General features: G+C 41.0%; 1 protein-coding gene across 1 annotated transcript; it reads left to right on the top strand.

Annotated features, from left to right (window-relative positions):
• Positions 1-436: 436 nt before the first annotated feature.
• Positions 437-3,999, top strand: LOC115132778 (cytochrome c oxidase subunit NDUFA4-like). Its single transcript, XM_029665517.2, has 4 exons — positions 437-631; positions 2,219-2,304; positions 2,648-2,708; positions 3,301-3,999. Exons 1-4 carry the CDS (start codon positions 590-592, stop codon positions 3,355-3,357), a joined length of 246 nt encoding a protein of 81 aa, XP_029521377.1. The 5' UTR covers positions 437-589; the 3' UTR covers positions 3,358-3,999.
• Positions 4,000-17,706: the final 13,707 nt, after the last annotated feature.

Below are 17,706 nucleotides of genomic sequence, written 5' to 3'. Positions count from 1 at the left end.
CCTGAGAGCCCATCCCGGGCAGAGAACCCAACAGGTCTAATCTTGGATACCAAAAAGCTTGTTTGAGGCCGTCTTTATAACGCGTCCACAATGTTTTTTAATTTCAAATGACTTGTTAAAATGTGGATAATAATCTTGAAATTAATATAACAATCAAAAAGTAGAGCAACAGCAAATGGCGAGTTATATCACACGTGTATTTGTTCGCGTCCGTTTTCGAGGTTTGTCCCAAATGACAAGTTGATGCTGAGGTTTAGCCTATAATAAAACAACAACGGACATTTTGTCATTTGAATTTCATGCTATTTTATAATTGAAATGTAGATCAGGATTTTAATCATTGAAGTCACAAGTGTGTCCCGAATTTGATGGGTCTATTGATCCCCTGGCCACAAGCCTGTATGTAAATCACCCTCGGAGTTTGTTCAGCAACATGTGACTACGGAGGGCCCTCCAAGCGAGTTTATAAGAGTGGTTGAGGCAAGTGGCTGGTTTGGGAATCACTGCTAATATTGCTTACTCACAATTAATATAATATTAATATAATAATTTTGACATTTATAATAAATTAGAGCAACTGCAATCAAAAATGATTAGAATAGCGATGGGACACGCAAAGAAGCATCCAGGGGTAAGAATACCTACTTATTTTGGTTCTACGGTTTATTGCCTCAAGTGACTTAGTCGTCTATAATATTGCAAGACAATTCCTTCTGTCAGTGTGTATGTGCTACCAGTTGTTGCTCAATTAAATTATAAAATGACTTTAATTGCAGTTTACAACATCAGTTGTCCACACAGACCGACTGTAATTTGGGTACTTGAAATGAAAAATTACTTCTCTAAATAGGCATTACTGCATTTTGCCAAATTATTTTGGGCGTTGAAAAAGTGATTTTTGTCCTCTTGTCGTGACGTTGTTGGTGAATGGTTTGGTTAAAAGAGGGGCACAAAACTGTCTATTCGCGTATGTGTAGTGACAGTGAGATTTAAAGACTGGAGTTATGACTGAAATAGTACACAACTATACCATCTCATAGGCTGCATTAGCCTAGAGGTCCTCAACGCAGATCAGCAAGGATTTACATCGGGTTTCTGTCAAAATGGGAGCTTAGAAATAAACTTGAAAACCCCAGGGATCACAGGAGGTTGGTGGGATGGTATCAAACAGGATGCCATTCCATTTTCTTCGTTCCAGACGTGAACCGTCGTCCCCTCAACAGCCTCCACTGCCAGGGATGCAAGTTAGCCTAACCACCTTGTGCAGCAGGATCAACATTTGGACTGCGCCATAGGATTTGCTACCAGTGTCACGTCTGACTATAGGCTAAACAGGGCAAACTAGGTCTGCATTTTTTTGGCTACATTCACGCAGGCTTGCTAAAGTTATACCAACTTTTTGAGAAGGCAACAGACACGCTTTTTGTTAATGAACATGTACAACTAATTGTATCTAACGCTATTGTGCGTTATGGTTTCAGTTCCTCCTTATTTAAAGAGCCATTAGGCCATGTGTGATAACTGAAGGCAAGTGAACAGTAAGGAATGCTAGAAAAACTCAATACATTAGATTTAAGTCAATATAGTTTATCAACGGACTACATTTAGGGCTGCCCAATTCTGGTCCTGGAGGCCGGAAAACTTTGTTGTTGTTGCTACCTGGTAGTTAATTGCACTCATCTGGTGTCCCAGGTCTGAATTAGTCTCTGACTTGAAGGGGATGAAAACCAGAAGTGTTTCGGCCGTTCAGGATCGGATTTGGGTAGCCATGAGTCATAGCTATTTACACTTGGTCTATAGCAGGGACGGGGCCTGATTGACACTTTTGCCCCAGCACTAGCTGACACACCTGACTCTAATCATCAACTAATCATCATCTCCAGTTTAGAATACATTTTGTTTAATTAGGTGTTTTAGGTAAGGCTGCATGGGGAAAATGTATGACACCATTCGAGCACCCTAGGACTGGAGTTGCCCAACCATATAATATGAAGAGGAAGTTCCATATGAGTCTCCCTGAACAGGACAGACACAGTAGCGTCATGTGTGACCTCAAGCATGACAGAGCAAAGTATATTATGGATCCCTCCATTTGTAATCAGCTGGCCATTGTTTACTGGAAAACTGTATTGACAAAAGGTGTTTAAGAATACTCAGATTTCTATGACTCATGAATGCCATGCTCAACTTAACTCCTTATCTTCTCACCCTCTCATAGCTCATCCCCCAGTTCCTTGTCGTCTTGTTGGGAATAGGAGGAGCCTCTATGTACTTGTGCCGTCTTGCAAATGGGCCCCATGTTAAGTAAGACTCATTCACCCTTACTCTCCATTCTCTTTTGTCTCAATATTGGTTAATCAATTTCTTAATACTATCAAATCAAAACGAAGTAGTGGATCCCCTTTTGCATCGTAAAGCCTAGGCTAAATCCGTTCATGATTGACTGCTCTTGGTAATCCCACCTCTTGTGCAGTTCTAGGGCATCAATTTCCAATTCACTACTAAAGGCCTATACCACTGTTGTAAGTGTTTGAAAACTATGCCTGGCTAATGAATAGTTGCTCGCAGGCAGATTAATACAGTTCCCTCTGATCCCGTTTGTATCTGTCCTACTTCGGCCTGCTTTGACTATTGTGTCACTTGACAGCTGGAACAAGAAGAACAACCCTGAGCCCTGGAATCAACTTGACCCTACCTACCAGTACAAGGTACCGTAGTGTTAACACTCGAGCACACTTTAGCTCCACAAAGTGAATGAATCACTATATTAAACGATTCTTGTTACATGTGACAACAGTGTAATAGTAATGCCTATCAGCCTATCAATAGTACCAGTCAATAATATATTTTTGATCAATATAAGTAGCCAAGAGCGTTACTGTGCTTGCCTGGATCATAGACATGAAAATGAATAGAACAGACTTGGAAGCTCTAACCATGGCATTTGACTGGTAAACTCTTGGGTACACTCGCAATGGCTGCCTGGTATTTTGATACAATAATTTCGTTGGGATTTTGGAATGTTCTATCAACTGATGCTGGATTGCCATGGTAATCTAGACTGTTCATTCAAATGATCCTAACTGAATGTATTTTTAATCATGTTAGTTGAGTTGACAAATCACAGCACAGATTGAAGGGTACACGTTCTGATTTGACTTCCTGGCATAGGTACGCTCAAAACTGCTGCGAGTCCACCCATTATGCCATAATTGACTTGAATGGTGCCACCTTTTCTTTCTATTCATTCTTATTTTTATGGCCTGGATTACATAAATCCTGCCATATTGTCTTCCCCAGTTTGTGGCCATAGGCACAGACTACAAGAACCTGAAGAAGGAGGGACCTCAATTCTGAGAATCCTTCCTCCTGTCCAAATGGCACAAGGTCCAGCCCACCTTACTGCAGTCCATGTAAAAAGCCTTCAGTCATATTGTTCCTATCAGACATGTGTGTTACTGCTGCTATATGCACGTGTTAAACTGCTGTTGGTAGTGGGAAAATAAAGCTAACGAAATGTGAATGCTGAAGATCCGTCTAGTGACGCCAGCCTGGCATGTTGATTCAAAATGGTCTTGTTTGATTTGTTTCAATATTTCAAAAAGAGCTGTGAATTTTGATAAAGTTATATTGTACTGTATGAGTTATAGGGAAACTGTTATTCTGTCCGTTTTGATGTGAGGTGACTAGTTTAGAGATTGCGTGTGGTGTTTTATGCCTTTTTGATGAAATGTTTTGGGCCATGCAAAGTGATGTTAATTATAGACGTACGGCTACTGATATTTGCCGCTCTGGAAAGAATAAAAGTTTGGTTGAAACCCATGTTAATGGCGACATTGTAAATCTAGCTCCTGACAACCTCCAGTTTGTCAGTGTATTTGTATGCATTTAGACTTACTATTTTGTATTGGTTGTACATTGAATACTTCTAATATGTAGCCTCTGCCATTTGTATTCTTATTGCATTAACTGTAATAAACCTGATTACTTTTAATTTGATACGTAGCCTACTGTAGTCCTCATATTTCAGTGTAATGTTGTTTTTTGGTCGAACTGATAGTTGTTAAATACACTACACATAGCATAAATGCCTGGCTTCTACTGTGCCTTCTCTGATAGACTCATTTAGTACAATGATAGAATTATGATCGTCAGGACCAGCTCAAGATAACGCTCTCCTTAGACATATTGTAGGTTTACTTAGTATTTTGAGTGGTGATGCAAGCAAGGCTCGCTACCTTGGCTAGGCGATTTACATTTCCTCCTTTTAATGAGATCTGTCGGACGTTTCCACCTGACCCAATTAAAGCGCCCCCTGGCCCAGCTGAGCAAGTGGCAATACATTAAAGGACGATTCCACCAACTCCATAGGCCTTCCTACAATTTCTGTCTGGTAACGAGCCTTTTTGTGGGGAGAAACTCATTCTGAGTGGCTGGGCCTGGCTCACCAGTGGGTGGGCCAATGCCCAGTCATGTGAAATCCATAGATTAGGGACTAATGAATTTTTTCCTATTGACTTATTTCCCTGTAACACAGTAAAGTCGTTTAAATTGTTGTGTTCACATTTTTGTTCAGTATAGATCAAAGCTGAATCAATGTCTTGGAAGATCACTTAATGATTCATTCCCACTGGGCACAGACATCAATTTAACATCTATTCCACATTGGTTCAACGCAATTTCATTTAAATGATGTAGAAACAACGTGAGATTCAACCAGTGTGTGCCCAGTGGGTTAGTATTTTGCATAACATAACCAAATATAACAGCATAGTATAACGACACTATTACACCAAAAACACCATGGAATTTGAGATTTTAGGATGATGCACTGAATAGTAAAACAAAATCTCATGTCAAACTCAACAGCACCACTGGGCTTTGATTATATATATAATATATATATATATATATATATATTACAGGAAGGCTATAGGCTATAATTTGTTGACACCATCTGCTGTAATTTGCCCACAAAACAGTAATTCAAGAAGATCTAAATGCATATTCCAATTAAAATGATTGAGATCAAATGATTGGCCTGCTTCACTGGTAAAACAAAGAATTATCCTATTTGTTCATGATTGAGCGCGATGATGCCTTGGCCTCTTTTGAAATTAGGTTAGCCTGACTTCGTGTTTGTCTTTTAAGGTATTAAAAATATAAATGTTTCGTGAGACAATATGTGTGGGTATTGGCAGATGTTGCATTTTATGCATGGGATGTGCTGTGAAATGTGTTGTATTCTCTAAAAAGAAAAAGTTCCTATAGGCACCTTTAGGGGTTCCTCAGATTGCAACACCAGCAGAACCCCTAAAGGAGTCTCCAGGAACCTTTTCCCTGATGAACCTTTTAAAAAGGTTCAAGTATCTTTCTAGGTATGTCCCATGTGTTATATTAATAATACAATAATGCAAATAAGAGTGGCAAACTTGTAAATTCACAAATTCATTTGAAATCAAATCCAATTTTATTTGTCACATACACATGGTTAGCAGATGTTAATGAGAGTGTAGCGAAATGCTTGTGCTTTTAGTTCCGACAATGCGGTAATAACCAACGAGTAATCTAACCTAACAATTTCACAACAACTACCTTATACACACAAGTGTAAAGTGATGAAGAATATGTACATAAAGATGTATGAATGAGTGATGGTACAGAACGGCATAGGCAAGATGCATTAGATGGTATCTTGTACAGTATACACATATGAGATGAGTAACGTAGGGTATGTAAACATAATAAGTGGCATTGTTTAAAGTGGCTAGTGATACATTTTTTACATCCATTTTTCCATTATTAAAGTGGCTGGAGTTGAGTCAGTATGTTGGCAGCAGCCACTCAATGTTAGTGGTGGCTGTTTAACAGTTTGATGGCCTTGAGATAGAAGCTGTTTTTCAGTCTCTCGGCCCTTGTTTGATGCACCTGTACTGACCTCGCCTTCTGGATGATAGCGGGGTGAACAGGCAGTGGCTCGGGTGGTTATTGTCCTTGATGATCTTTATGGCCTTCCTGTGACATCGGGTGGTGTAGGTGTCCTGGAGGGCAGGTAGTTTGCCCCCGGTGATGCGTTGTGCAGACCTCGCGACCCTCTGGAGAGCCTTACGGTTGTGGGCGGAGCAGTTGCCATACCAGGCGGTGATACAGCCTGACAGGATGCTCTCGATTGTGCATCTGTAAAAGTTTGTGAGTGCTTTTGGTGACAAGCCAAATTTCTTCAGCCTCCTGCGGTTCAAGAGGCGCTGCTGCGCCTTCTTCACCATGCTGTCTGTGTGGGTGGACCAATTCAGTTTGTCCGTGATGTGTACGCTGAGGAACTTAAAACTACAACCCTCTACACTACTGTCCCGTCGATGTGGATAGGGGGGTGCTCCCTCTGCTGTTTCCTGAAGTCCACGATCATCTCCTTTGTTTTGTTGATGTTGATTATGAGGTTATTTTCCTGACACCACACGCCGAGGGCCCTCACCTCCTCCCTGTAGGCCATCTCGTCGTTGTTGGTAATCAAGCCTACCACTGTAGTGTCATCTTCAAACTTGATGATTGAGTTGGAGGCGTGCATGGCCACGCAGTTGTGGGTGAACAGGGAGTACAGAAGAGGGCTCAGAATGCACCCTTGTGGGGCCCCAGTGTTGAGGATCAGCGGGGTGGAGATGTTGTTACCTTCCCTCACCACCTGGGGGCGACCGGTCAGGAAGTCCAGTACCCAGTTGCACAGGGCAGGGTTGAGACCTGGGGTCTCGAGCTTGATAACGAGTTTGGAGGGTACTATGGTGTTAAATGCTGAGCTGTAGTCGATGAACAGCATTCTCACATAGGTATTCCTCTTGTCCAGATGGGTTAGGGCAGTGTGGTTGCGATTGTGTCGTCTGTGGACCTATTGGGGCGGTAAGCAAATGGGAGTGGGTCTAGGGTGTCAGGTAGGGTGGAGGTGATATGGTCCTTAACTAGTCTCTCAAAGTACTTCATGATGACGGACGTGAGTGCTACAAGGGCGGTAGTCGTTTAGCTCAGTTACCTTAGCTTCTTGGGAACAGGAACAATGGTGGCCCTCTTGAAGCATTCGGGAACCGCAGACTGGGATAAGGATTGATTGAATATGTCCGTAAACACACCAGCCAGCTGGTCTGCGTATGCTCTGAGGACGTGGCTGGGGATGCCGTCTGGGCCTGCAGCCCTGCGAGGGTTAACACGTTTAAATGTTTTACTCAAGTTGGCTGCAGTGAAGGAGAGTCCGCAGGTTTTGGTATTGTCCTCAAAGCGAGCAAAGAAGTTGTTTAGACTGTCTGGGAGCAAGACATCTTGGTCCGCGACGGGGCTGGTTTTCTTTTTGTAATCCGTGATTGACTATAGACCCTGCCACATACCTCTTGTGTCTGAGCCATTGAATTGCGACTCTACTTTGTCTCTATACTGACGCTTAGCTTGTTTGATTGCCTTGCGGAGGGAATAGCTACACTGTTTGTATTCGGTCATGTTTCCGGTCACCTTGCCCTGGTTAAAAGCAGTGGTTCGCGCTTTCAGTTTAGTGAGAATGCTGCCATCAATCCACGGTTTCTGGTTTGGGAATGTTTTAATAGTTGCTATGGGTACGACATCGCCGATGCACTTGCTAATAAACTCGCTCACCGAATCAGCATATTCGTCAATGTTGTTGTTTGACGCAATGCGGAACATTTCCCAATCCATGTGATCGAAGCAATTTTGAAGCGTAGAATCAGATTGGTCGGACCAGCGTTGAATAGACCTGCGCGGGAGCTTCCTGTTTTAGTTTCTGTCTATAGGCTGGAAGCAACTAAATGGAGTCGTGGTCAGCTTTTCCGAAAGGAGGGCAGGGGAGGGCCTTATATGCGTCGCGGAAGTTAGAATAACAATGATCCAGGGTTTTACCAGATTAGCCTTGTCTTGTTTTCAGATTAGCCTTGTTAAAATCCCCAGCTACAATGAATGCAGCCTCAGGATATGTGGTTTCCAGTTTACGTAGTCAAATAAAGTTTGTTCAGGGCCATCGATGTGTCTGCTTGGGGGGGGGAATATATATATGCGGCTGTGATTATAATCAAAGAGAATTCTCTTGGTAGATAATGCGGTCGACATTTGATTGTCAGGTGAACAGAAGGACTTGAGTTCCTGTATGTTGTTATGATCACACCACGTCACGTTAATCATAAGGCATACCCCCCCCCGCCCCTCTTCTTACCAGAAAGATGCTTGTTTCTGTCGGCGCGATGCGTGAAGAAACCAGCTGGCTGTACCGACTCCGATAGCGTTTCTTGAGTGAGCCATGTTTCCGTGAAGCAAAGAACGTTAGTCTCTGTCAATCTGGAATGCTACCCTTGCTCGGATTTCATCAACCTTGTTGTGAAGAGACTGGACATTGGCGAGTAGTATGCTCGGGAGCGGTGCGCGATGTGCCCGTCTCCGGAGCCTGACCAGAAGGCCGCTTCGTCTGCCCCTTTTTACAGCGTCGTTGTTTTGGTTCGCCGGCTGGGATCCGATCCATTATACTGGGTGGTGGGCAAAACACAGGATCCGCTTCAGGAAAGTCGTATTCCTGGTCGTAATGATGGTGAGTTGACGTTGCTCTTATAACCAGTAGTTCCTCCCGACTGCATGTAATAAAACCTAAGATTACCTGGGGTACCAATGTAAGAAATAACACGTAAAAAAAAACTAAATACTGCGTAGTTTCCTAGGAGCGCGAAGCGAAGCAGCCATCTCTGTTGGCGCCGGAAGTACATTTTGGATTTATTGACTGAAAGTTAGAAATCCAGATGTAAGTATACCAATCAAAATCCCTATCTTACTGATAAAAAGCTATGTTTAAATACATTAAACATATTTCACAGGGTCAATAATAAAACCCATAGGCATGTAGAGACGCTAACAAAGCATTAGCACTTTCTAAGTGGTTTCTAATTTGAGTTATTTGGCTGTTACAACTGATCTCGCATTACTTTGCTCTGGTCTCCCCTATCCTTCTCCGCAGCAACAAGTCTGCCATTCAACATTTTTTGGTCATTTACCCCCCTCATCAATTCCCACAACATGCACTGTAGTGCACAGTGTAGTACTTTTCACTAATGCTGCATACTAAATATTAAAAAAGAAATGGACCCCCATTGCCACTCCCAATCCCATGGAGTTGTCCTCCGGCTCCTTAGTCAGTAGCTCCTCTCCATCTAGGAAGACTTGGACGGGGCTCTCATCCGAAAAGGGATTCCCATGTATTATTATGGTAGGTGACGGGAACTTGAACCAAATAAAAATAAGATTAAGGTTACTTAAGTCATTTTCACACAGTAAGTTAACAAATGAGCCCACCTTACACAGTATTACTTGTAACTTTGCATTTATTTATTTTATTTGTCTGCTGGGAAATACATAGCCTGTCTGCGACATACAGATATGGTACAGCCTACTTGGAATCTTCTTTGAGAAGGAGCAAAATGGCCGCAGTGACCTTGAGACCTTCAATTGGAGGGTGTGTAATAAAAAGGCTGGATTAGAATCAATAGAATTAGAATGGCTGCATAGCGTAAAGGGTACATGTGAAATGTGATGACGGATTATTGGGACATGGGTTAGCGAGCAGACTTAGTCAATTACATTCCTAGCGATCGTCTCATTATGCTGCTGGAAATGTGATGGAATAAACCATTTGAAAAGAAATGATCCAAGCCAGCACATTATGGTCTAGGTCGGCACAATGTGGTGTACAAAGGTTATTAATGTGAGTAGGAAAATTGAAGAATTCTTACATATCCCTTCCAAGTGTGGTCTCTCAACAAGGAGTACTTCTGAATGAGCGCTGTGCAGACATACATGTATATTTGGGTAGTGGAGTACCTAAAGCAAAAATAGAAACGTACAAGACTACCTTTAGACTAACAATTAGGTTTGGAGTACAATTTACGTTGATTGTTGGCGTTGATTATTATCAAGTAAAAGTTGAGTATGTGCTATGCTATTAGCTGCAGTGATTATGACAAGACATTATGGAGAGGGAGAGTATGGAGGACAGAGACCGGCATAACAGAACAATAATTACACTGTAAATACATTAATTCGACATTCGGTTAGTATTGGAAAATATAAAGAAATAACAAAGGACACACTGTAATCACACTTCAAATACATCAGAAGACTTTACAGAGGCTAACCTGCTTGTCGATCCAAAGTGAGCTTTAAATATTATCTTGCACCAACCAACCTGAAAGACATAAATTAGAAACAAACACAACTTAAACATGAGTATTCAAAATCAAATGTAGTTACACTGCAAAAAGTCAGCTCTCAAAAACAAGAAAAAAAGCAATAAAATGAGGGAAATATTCCTTAAAATAAGCAAAATTATCTGCCAACAGTACAGGAAAATTTTACTTGCCAAGATATTCTCAACAAGTAAAAAATATCTAGTCTCAAAGAACGCACAGATATCTTAAACCGTGTGCGTTCAGACTAAAAACAAGTCATTTGTCTGGATACAAAGAAAATATTTAAGAATAATTTTCTCAATATGTAGGAAAATGTGCTTAAATGTAGCAAATGCTAGTGCCATCATCTTGAAATAAGGCTGTATGTTTAGTAAATATATCTTAAAACCAGTACAGCTACACTAAAAACAAGTGCATTTGTCTGGATACAAAGAAAATATTTCAGAATAATTTTCTCATCGTGTAGGAAAATGTGCTGAAATTTAGAATTGCAATCGTCTTGAAATTAGGCAATATGTCCAGGACATTACAGAAAAATAGCATATTGTGCTTAAAATAAGTAATCCTGACTAAGATAAATGTACTACTACTAGAAATGAGATTGGCTTGCTTAAAGAAAGAATGAATCTGATTTATTTTCACGTCTTTATTGAGGACTCAGTATATCCAGAGGCTGATACTGGCAGAACAAAGGATGCAAGAACAACAACAAAGGCCATTGGTGGTCAAGGTGAAAATGTAAGACCAATGGGGAGATAACAAACATAACAGTGCTTTAAACCTTACAATAAACAACAAACGCCCTGCCTACTTATTAAAGGTTATCGGATCGGTTCTCGGATGGGCCAATACACAAGGTTCTGTTATCGGGACCGGAAATGTCAAAATTGTACTGTGCAACCCGAGTCAGTAATTCGGTAATTCCACTCGGCCATAGCCTTTTTCTATGAAGAAGTCATGTCCCGGTCGTGAATGGCGCCCGAGAGGACTTCTGTCTGCAGCACAGAGAGGAGTGTCACAATGCACTTAAAATTACGGATTAAAAAAATATATATATATGTGTGTGTGAGGTGAAAGGCGTAATAACACACCATGATGTTATGGCATAGATGTTCTCTTTTGGGAAGGTCACCACAGGCTTGGTTCCAATGGCCAGTACGCAGTTGGTTTCGCAGACAATCACGACAGGGCTGAAGAGTGTCCTAACTTCTTTGGTAAAGCCACAGGTGATGGGAACATGTCTGGTAAAACCTTCATCACGGCGATTGAGTGCTTCACTGTTAAAAAACGAAAATAGTCTCATTTGATTTACTGCAGCCAGTTATTTAAAAAAAAATCAATCTGTTCATGGGATTCTCCATTGTCAACAGAGCCAGTAATTACCTTTGTCCAGCAGCGGTGGATTCAACACCTTTTTGAGCACTCCATAAATCTGTGCCTTGTTGTAAAAGATCGAGGATCCACCGGAGTTCATCCGTAACCAGACAGACAGACAGACAGACAGTGTAAGACTCTCTGTCTATCTAGCTGGAGGCGTAGGAAGCATTAGCCTGGTTACTACCAGACCGAATTCTCTCGAGCTCACTGTTTTATATTTGCCCGAAGTAGTTTACCCCCGTCCCTGCTATGGCTTCTCACGCTGCTCAGTTCCCACACCTTATCTCATTTGAGATTCGGTCTGGTGTTAACCAGACTAAAGAAGCATAGGCCTACTTAAAATGAATACATTTGCTTACATTATCCAGTTCTCTGAAGCAGGGATACGCTTGAAGTATCTTGGTAGGCCTGTCCTGCTCCTTAGTAGCATCAGAGTCCCAGGAGCTGGGAAACATCCTTCTGGTTGGGTCTGGCCTTGGTTTTATACATCCCATGTAGAGTTTTATAATGTCTTGCCTGGTTCTGTAGGCTCTCAGTAGTTTCTGATGCCAGAAAACATAACAAACCCGACCAATTAACATGTGAAAATGTATATGATCCATGTCTGGATATGTGTCATCCATTCCATCTTCATTCATGGTGGTGTTAGATGACTCAAAGCTTTGGACCGTCTTTGACTTTTTAGTTATAGGCCTCCCTAGATAATGTGATGAACGTACATCTGTTAAGCAATATCACACGTAAAGGGAGTGCTGAATATCCGCACGGCTGTGATTCGGTCGTAGGTGCGAGGCCACAGATAATAATATTCAGTATAACAGCACAACCTCCACTGTGATATTGCTTTTATACAACAGTTCTACAAGCGCAATTGATTGGTTAACAGTAATAAGCGACAGCAGATTATGATTTATTGAATCATTTATTTGGCTCCAACAACACACATAATTCCCCAACTGGTCTGGGACTGGACTGTTGCCAAGCACCACATATACATTTTCCTACACACTAGCTTGCTACTGCTACTTTGTGTAAGTCTCCACGTTACCGTCCTCTCCTGACGACCATTCATGATTGAACTCAAATGTTATTTGTGGAAATATGTTAATCTTTGCGGTGCGATCTTTGTTACAATGCAAGATAGATAACGATCGTTAATGTGATTAACGGTTATTAGAGTGATACATGTATAGTTAAAAGTCCCAGTGCTGTTGTTCTCTACTCCAATCAAATGACTTGGTCATATAATAAATACTTGTGAACGTTGTTTTATTTTTCATTGAAACTGTTATTGAGCCGTATCAATAGATTGCATAGTCGCAGCCCTGATTTCTGTTTGCTCTGTGGTATTGACAGATGCACTGAGGAATATAGAGTGTAGAGTTCCTTCTATCATCATGTGCCGAGAAACCACCGTCAACACCTACTTGATTGCACCTGACCAGATGAACAGCCTTCGGAGGAAAGCCAAGTACCACTGGAACAAGTAAGTAGCTAGCTAGCATTTCAGTTTAGGTTCTCTGGATTTCAAATTTTTTTAAATGAATGGACGAAGCAGGGACCAAAGTCATGCTGTCCATAGTCTATTCCATAATTTTAGCTATAATGACTCTTATGGCTAAAGCTGGGTTAATGTGAAAATAATCAATGATAAATAGGAACAAAACACTTAAATAGCTATATTGGTGAAACTAAATACAATTTCAAATAATAATCTTTGATGTGTAGTACACAGGACAACATTTAACCCGTTCAGCTTCTAGCTAACTCCAGCATCACTGATCAGCAACTACGTTCAGCTTCTAGCTAACTCCAGCATCACTGATCAGCAACTACGTTCAGCTTCTAGCTAACTCCAGCATCACTGATCAGCAACTACGTTCAGCTTCTAGCTAACTCCAGCATCACTGATCAGCAACTACGTTCAGCTTCTAGCTAACTCCAGCCTCACTGATCAGCAACTACGTACAGCTTCTAGCTAACTCCAGCATCACTGATCAGCAACTACGTTCAGCTTCTAGCTAACTCCAGCATCACTGATCAGCAACTACGTTCAGCTTCTAGCTAACTCCAGCATCACTGATCAGCAACTACGTTCAGCTTCTAGCTAACTCCAGCATCACTGATCAGCAACTACGTTCAGCTTCTAGCTAACTCCAGCATCACTGATCAGCAACTACGTACACCTGAGTCGGATGAAGGGCAAAGGGGCGTTGACCAACATAGAGCTGTCACAGTGCAACAAGTAAGTTACTCGGTTGGTGGCAATCTACTGAAATTGACCATATTTTTTTAAGTACTTAGATTTACTAATAGCATTCATAGTCAGTCTTCGCAACCACCTCTCCTGTCACAAACATTATACTTGTCATGAACTAGTAATGTCCAGCCTACACATGTCAGGATACTACATTCAATGTCAACATTTGTTTAGGATCTGACAACACATGCCACTGCTTTTGTGATAAATGCCAGAGCCGAGCATCGTCTCTCACAGGTAAGATGCTTTTTTTGAACAGAGCACAGCATTTGGTTGGTTACATTATGCAGAGCATTTTGTAGTGGTTCAGTGATGGTTGAGTTCATTCTCAGTGCTAGGTTGTCCACCTTACTATTGTTGATCCCTTATGTTAATGAATATGTGATAAGCAAATCTGAATATCATAGGTATACATGATGGTGTGTTCCAACCTCTGTGATTTATGTCTCTGTCTCTCTCTTTCTCTTTCTCTCCCTCTTTCTCTCCTCTTCTCTCTCTCATTTATATATTTTTTCAGAAAGGCGTGAATGACATTGTTGCTGGGGTACAGCAGTATCAATCACTATTGGACAACCTCAGGAAGCAGATGGAGGCAGTGCTAAAGAAGCATTCAGGGTGCACATCAGGTCAACTTGAAAAAGATATCTATATATATTTGACAATTTTATTTACCCTTTTTATTTAGACAGGACAGTGTTATTAAGAAGCTGTTTGGACGCAGAGGAAATTCCAATTTGCTCGAACCATATGCAGGATCAAAAGACATTTTCATCAAAGACAAATTATTTTATTATGTACCATTAGTCAAAAGTCTAGAACAGTTCTTATCACACCCAAGGATTTTGTCTGTGGTTGAAAAGGGACCCCAGATGTGCAGGGAAAGTTTTTTTCATGACATTGTTGATGGTGCTCATCTAAAATCACATCCCTTATTTTCAAGAGAAACCAAAGGCTTTGCAGATTGTTCTGTACACGGATGAAATAGAAATCTGTAATCCACTAGGATCCTTTGCATCAAAAAACAAGTTGTTTATGGTGTAATACACCCTAGGAAATATAAATCCAAAATACAGGTCTAAACTGGCTGCTATCAGGCTACCTGCCATGGCTAGATCAGCAGACCTCCGTCAATCTGGTGTAGATGTAATATTGAATAGAATCAAGGATGACATAGATGCATTGTACAGTGGGGTTAAAATGCTATCTATTAACGGAGAGAAAACGATATATGGTGCCATGGTCTCTCTCTGTGGAGACACCCTGGCACAACATGAACTAGCAGGGTTCAAAGAGGGTGTGGGCTTTGCCTACAGTAAGCGCAGACACTGGGGCGGCAGGGTAGTCTAGTGGTTAGAGCGTTGGACTAGTAACCGGAAGGTTGCGAGTTCAAACCCCCGAGCTGACAAGGTACAAATCTGTCGTTCTGCCCCTGAACAGGCAGTTAACCCACTGTTCCCAGGCCGTCATTGAAAATAAGAATTTGTTCTTAACTGACTCGCCTGGTTAAATAAAAATAAACTGTGAGTGTTCTTTTGAGGACATGCACTTCATTGAGGATGCATATACTAAAAGGACATTGGAGAAGCATGTCAGACGCTGTGATGAAATAGAAAAGGCGCAGACGGACTTGCTTAGCAACAGCCTGAGAACAACATATGGGATCAATAGAAAGAGCAAGTTAGTTGAATTCCCAGCCTTTGATATCATACAACAAACTCTGCAAGACATTATGCATGTCATTCTGGAGGGCATAGCCCCATTGGAAGTCAAAATGTGTTTCGAATCATCTTTTTGTGTCAGGACAGATTGATCTGGACTCAGTGATTTCTGCTGTTCTTGGTTTCTCTTATTTCCCTCTCGATGTTTGAGATCGGCCACCCCCAATTTCTGTTGACATTAAAGTCAAGTGATGGTAAACTAAAGTCATCTTGGCATATGCTTGTCCTGCTAAGGATATTGCCATTTGGTTTGGAGAGTTTGGAAGTCAATGCATATATACAACTGATAATTGAGCTAATAGAGATTGTACAGATAGTATTTGCACCTGTTCTTACCATTGGGACTGTGTCTAGGTTGAAGTTACTCATTGAAAATCATTTGAAGCATTGGAACGAGCTTTTTCCAGACCGCAATGTTACACCTAAACAGCATTATATGATACATTTGCCATCGCAGATAAAGTCATTGGGGCCAATGGTTAGACATATGTCTATGCGGTTGTTTCTTTAAACAATGGGCTTCCAAGCTCAATTTAAAAAATATTTGCATGTCTTTGATCAATCAGAACCACATATATGAAAGCTGCCAAGATGTTGACCGTTCAATGCACCCCAAAAAAAATTCAAATGAAAGGGAGATGGGACCTCTATCAGAGGTTAAAGATCTACAATATTTACTTGGAAAATTGAGGGACTTCCTAGGTTTCAATGAAGTAAACCATGCTGTATCAGTCAAATGGCTTGTAATAAATTCTAATAAATACATAACTCAGAAGTTCATGATCTTTGCCAAAGTACTGAATGGTAATATGCCAGAATTTGAACTGGTCAAAAACACATTTCTTGTTGATTCTAGGCTTTATTGTTTGGAATATCAACCATTTCAAACTATAACCTTTTGATAGAAACTTCATGGCTTATCAAGTTGAGGTCCCACACCTTGCACAGGCCACTGAGTTAGTGGATGCTGAAAAGCTGGTTGATTTGACCTCTTATTACACAATTAGCAACAAGAGCCAAACTTATGTACAAGTCAAATACCATCTTGGGGATGTAATTGAATTGTACAACAGTTCAAATGACTCAGTGTGTTCCCCAGATATGAAAAGTGTACTGTCTTTGTTCTGTACTCTATTTTGTCTACATGATTGTGCTGTGTGTAAAATTTACAATAAAACTGTGAATTCCATTTGGTCATTATCTGATCTTAATATGTGGCGATGAAAAGGATAAGATGCTTGAAATAAGAAATTCTGACTTTGACAAATCAAGAAAGGCCATAACCATGCATCTCCCAAATAAATGAAATGACAAACTTATAGTTGCAATGTGCCTATTCAAAACAGTGAACGACAGCGGCAAGATGATTAGAGTGCAATGCGATGATCATAACAATGATGTTTTAGCCTTACATTCATCTCTATAAACTGCGTTGTCAGTCGGTTAAAAAACGCTTCACCAGATTGTAATAACAGGGATAGAGAGAGCATGTCGAGATAGTAAAACGTTTCTTAAAGGTGCAGGTGAAAGTGAAATATGGACGGGACTGTAAGGCGTTCACATTGAGCATCAATTCCCACTAAGACAATTCCGGATCATTGCTTCAGTCCAGGACAGCTGCTTTATTTCTGTCCATTACAGTTTGTTTTCCTTATTAATGTTGTTGTCCCTAACTCATTAGGAAACCTAGTGTGTGATGTATGAGCTTAATAACACTTTAAAAAAACAAGGCCTAATTTCTTTGAGGGCTAGTTACACCCTGACACAGTGGTCTGAAACCCCTGGTTTACAAGCCACATCAAGCAAGCAAATCCCATTACGCTTGCAAAGTGACATGGTCCTATTGGAATACAGCCAGGGTGAACTTTTAATAACCCGCAACTTGCATTGAAAAAAACTGCTTGGATAGTGAAGATGGATTATTGAGACTACCTAAATCATATAAACGGGAACAGCAATCTCAGTAATCTCCCGTGGACAGATAAACATAACTGGCACTATAGAATCTGTATGCGTGGTATAAATCCATGACTGTTGCATTTAACATGTGACCCGCATAGACCTACACATAACAAAACATAGGCCAATACAGTGCATTCAGGAAAGTATTCAGACCCCTTGACTTTTTCCA

Source organism: Oncorhynchus nerka, linkage group LG7, assembly GCF_034236695.1.
Source record: "Oncorhynchus nerka isolate Pitt River linkage group LG7, Oner_Uvic_2.0, whole genome shotgun sequence".
NCBI classification, from domain to species: domain Eukaryota; kingdom Metazoa; phylum Chordata; class Actinopteri; order Salmoniformes; family Salmonidae; genus Oncorhynchus; species Oncorhynchus nerka.
The sequence above is the reverse complement of the archived record's forward strand: the minus strand, read 5'-3'. Positions and strand labels throughout refer to the sequence as shown.

What these genes read in the sequence shown, in the direction of transcription:
- LOC115132778 (XM_029665517.2), top strand. Translation starts at nt 590, where the DNA reads ATGATTAGAATAGCGATGGGACACGCAAAGAAGCATCCAGGG. An exon ending in ACGCAAAGAAGCATCCAGGG is followed by an intron (nt 632 to 2,218) that starts GTAAGAATACCT and finishes ACCCTCTCATAG; the next exon opens with CTCATCCCCCAGTTCCTTGT. An exon ending in GCAAATGGGCCCCATGTTAA is followed by an intron (nt 2,305 to 2,647) that starts GTAAGACTCATT and finishes GTCACTTGACAG; the next exon opens with CTGGAACAAGAAGAACAACC.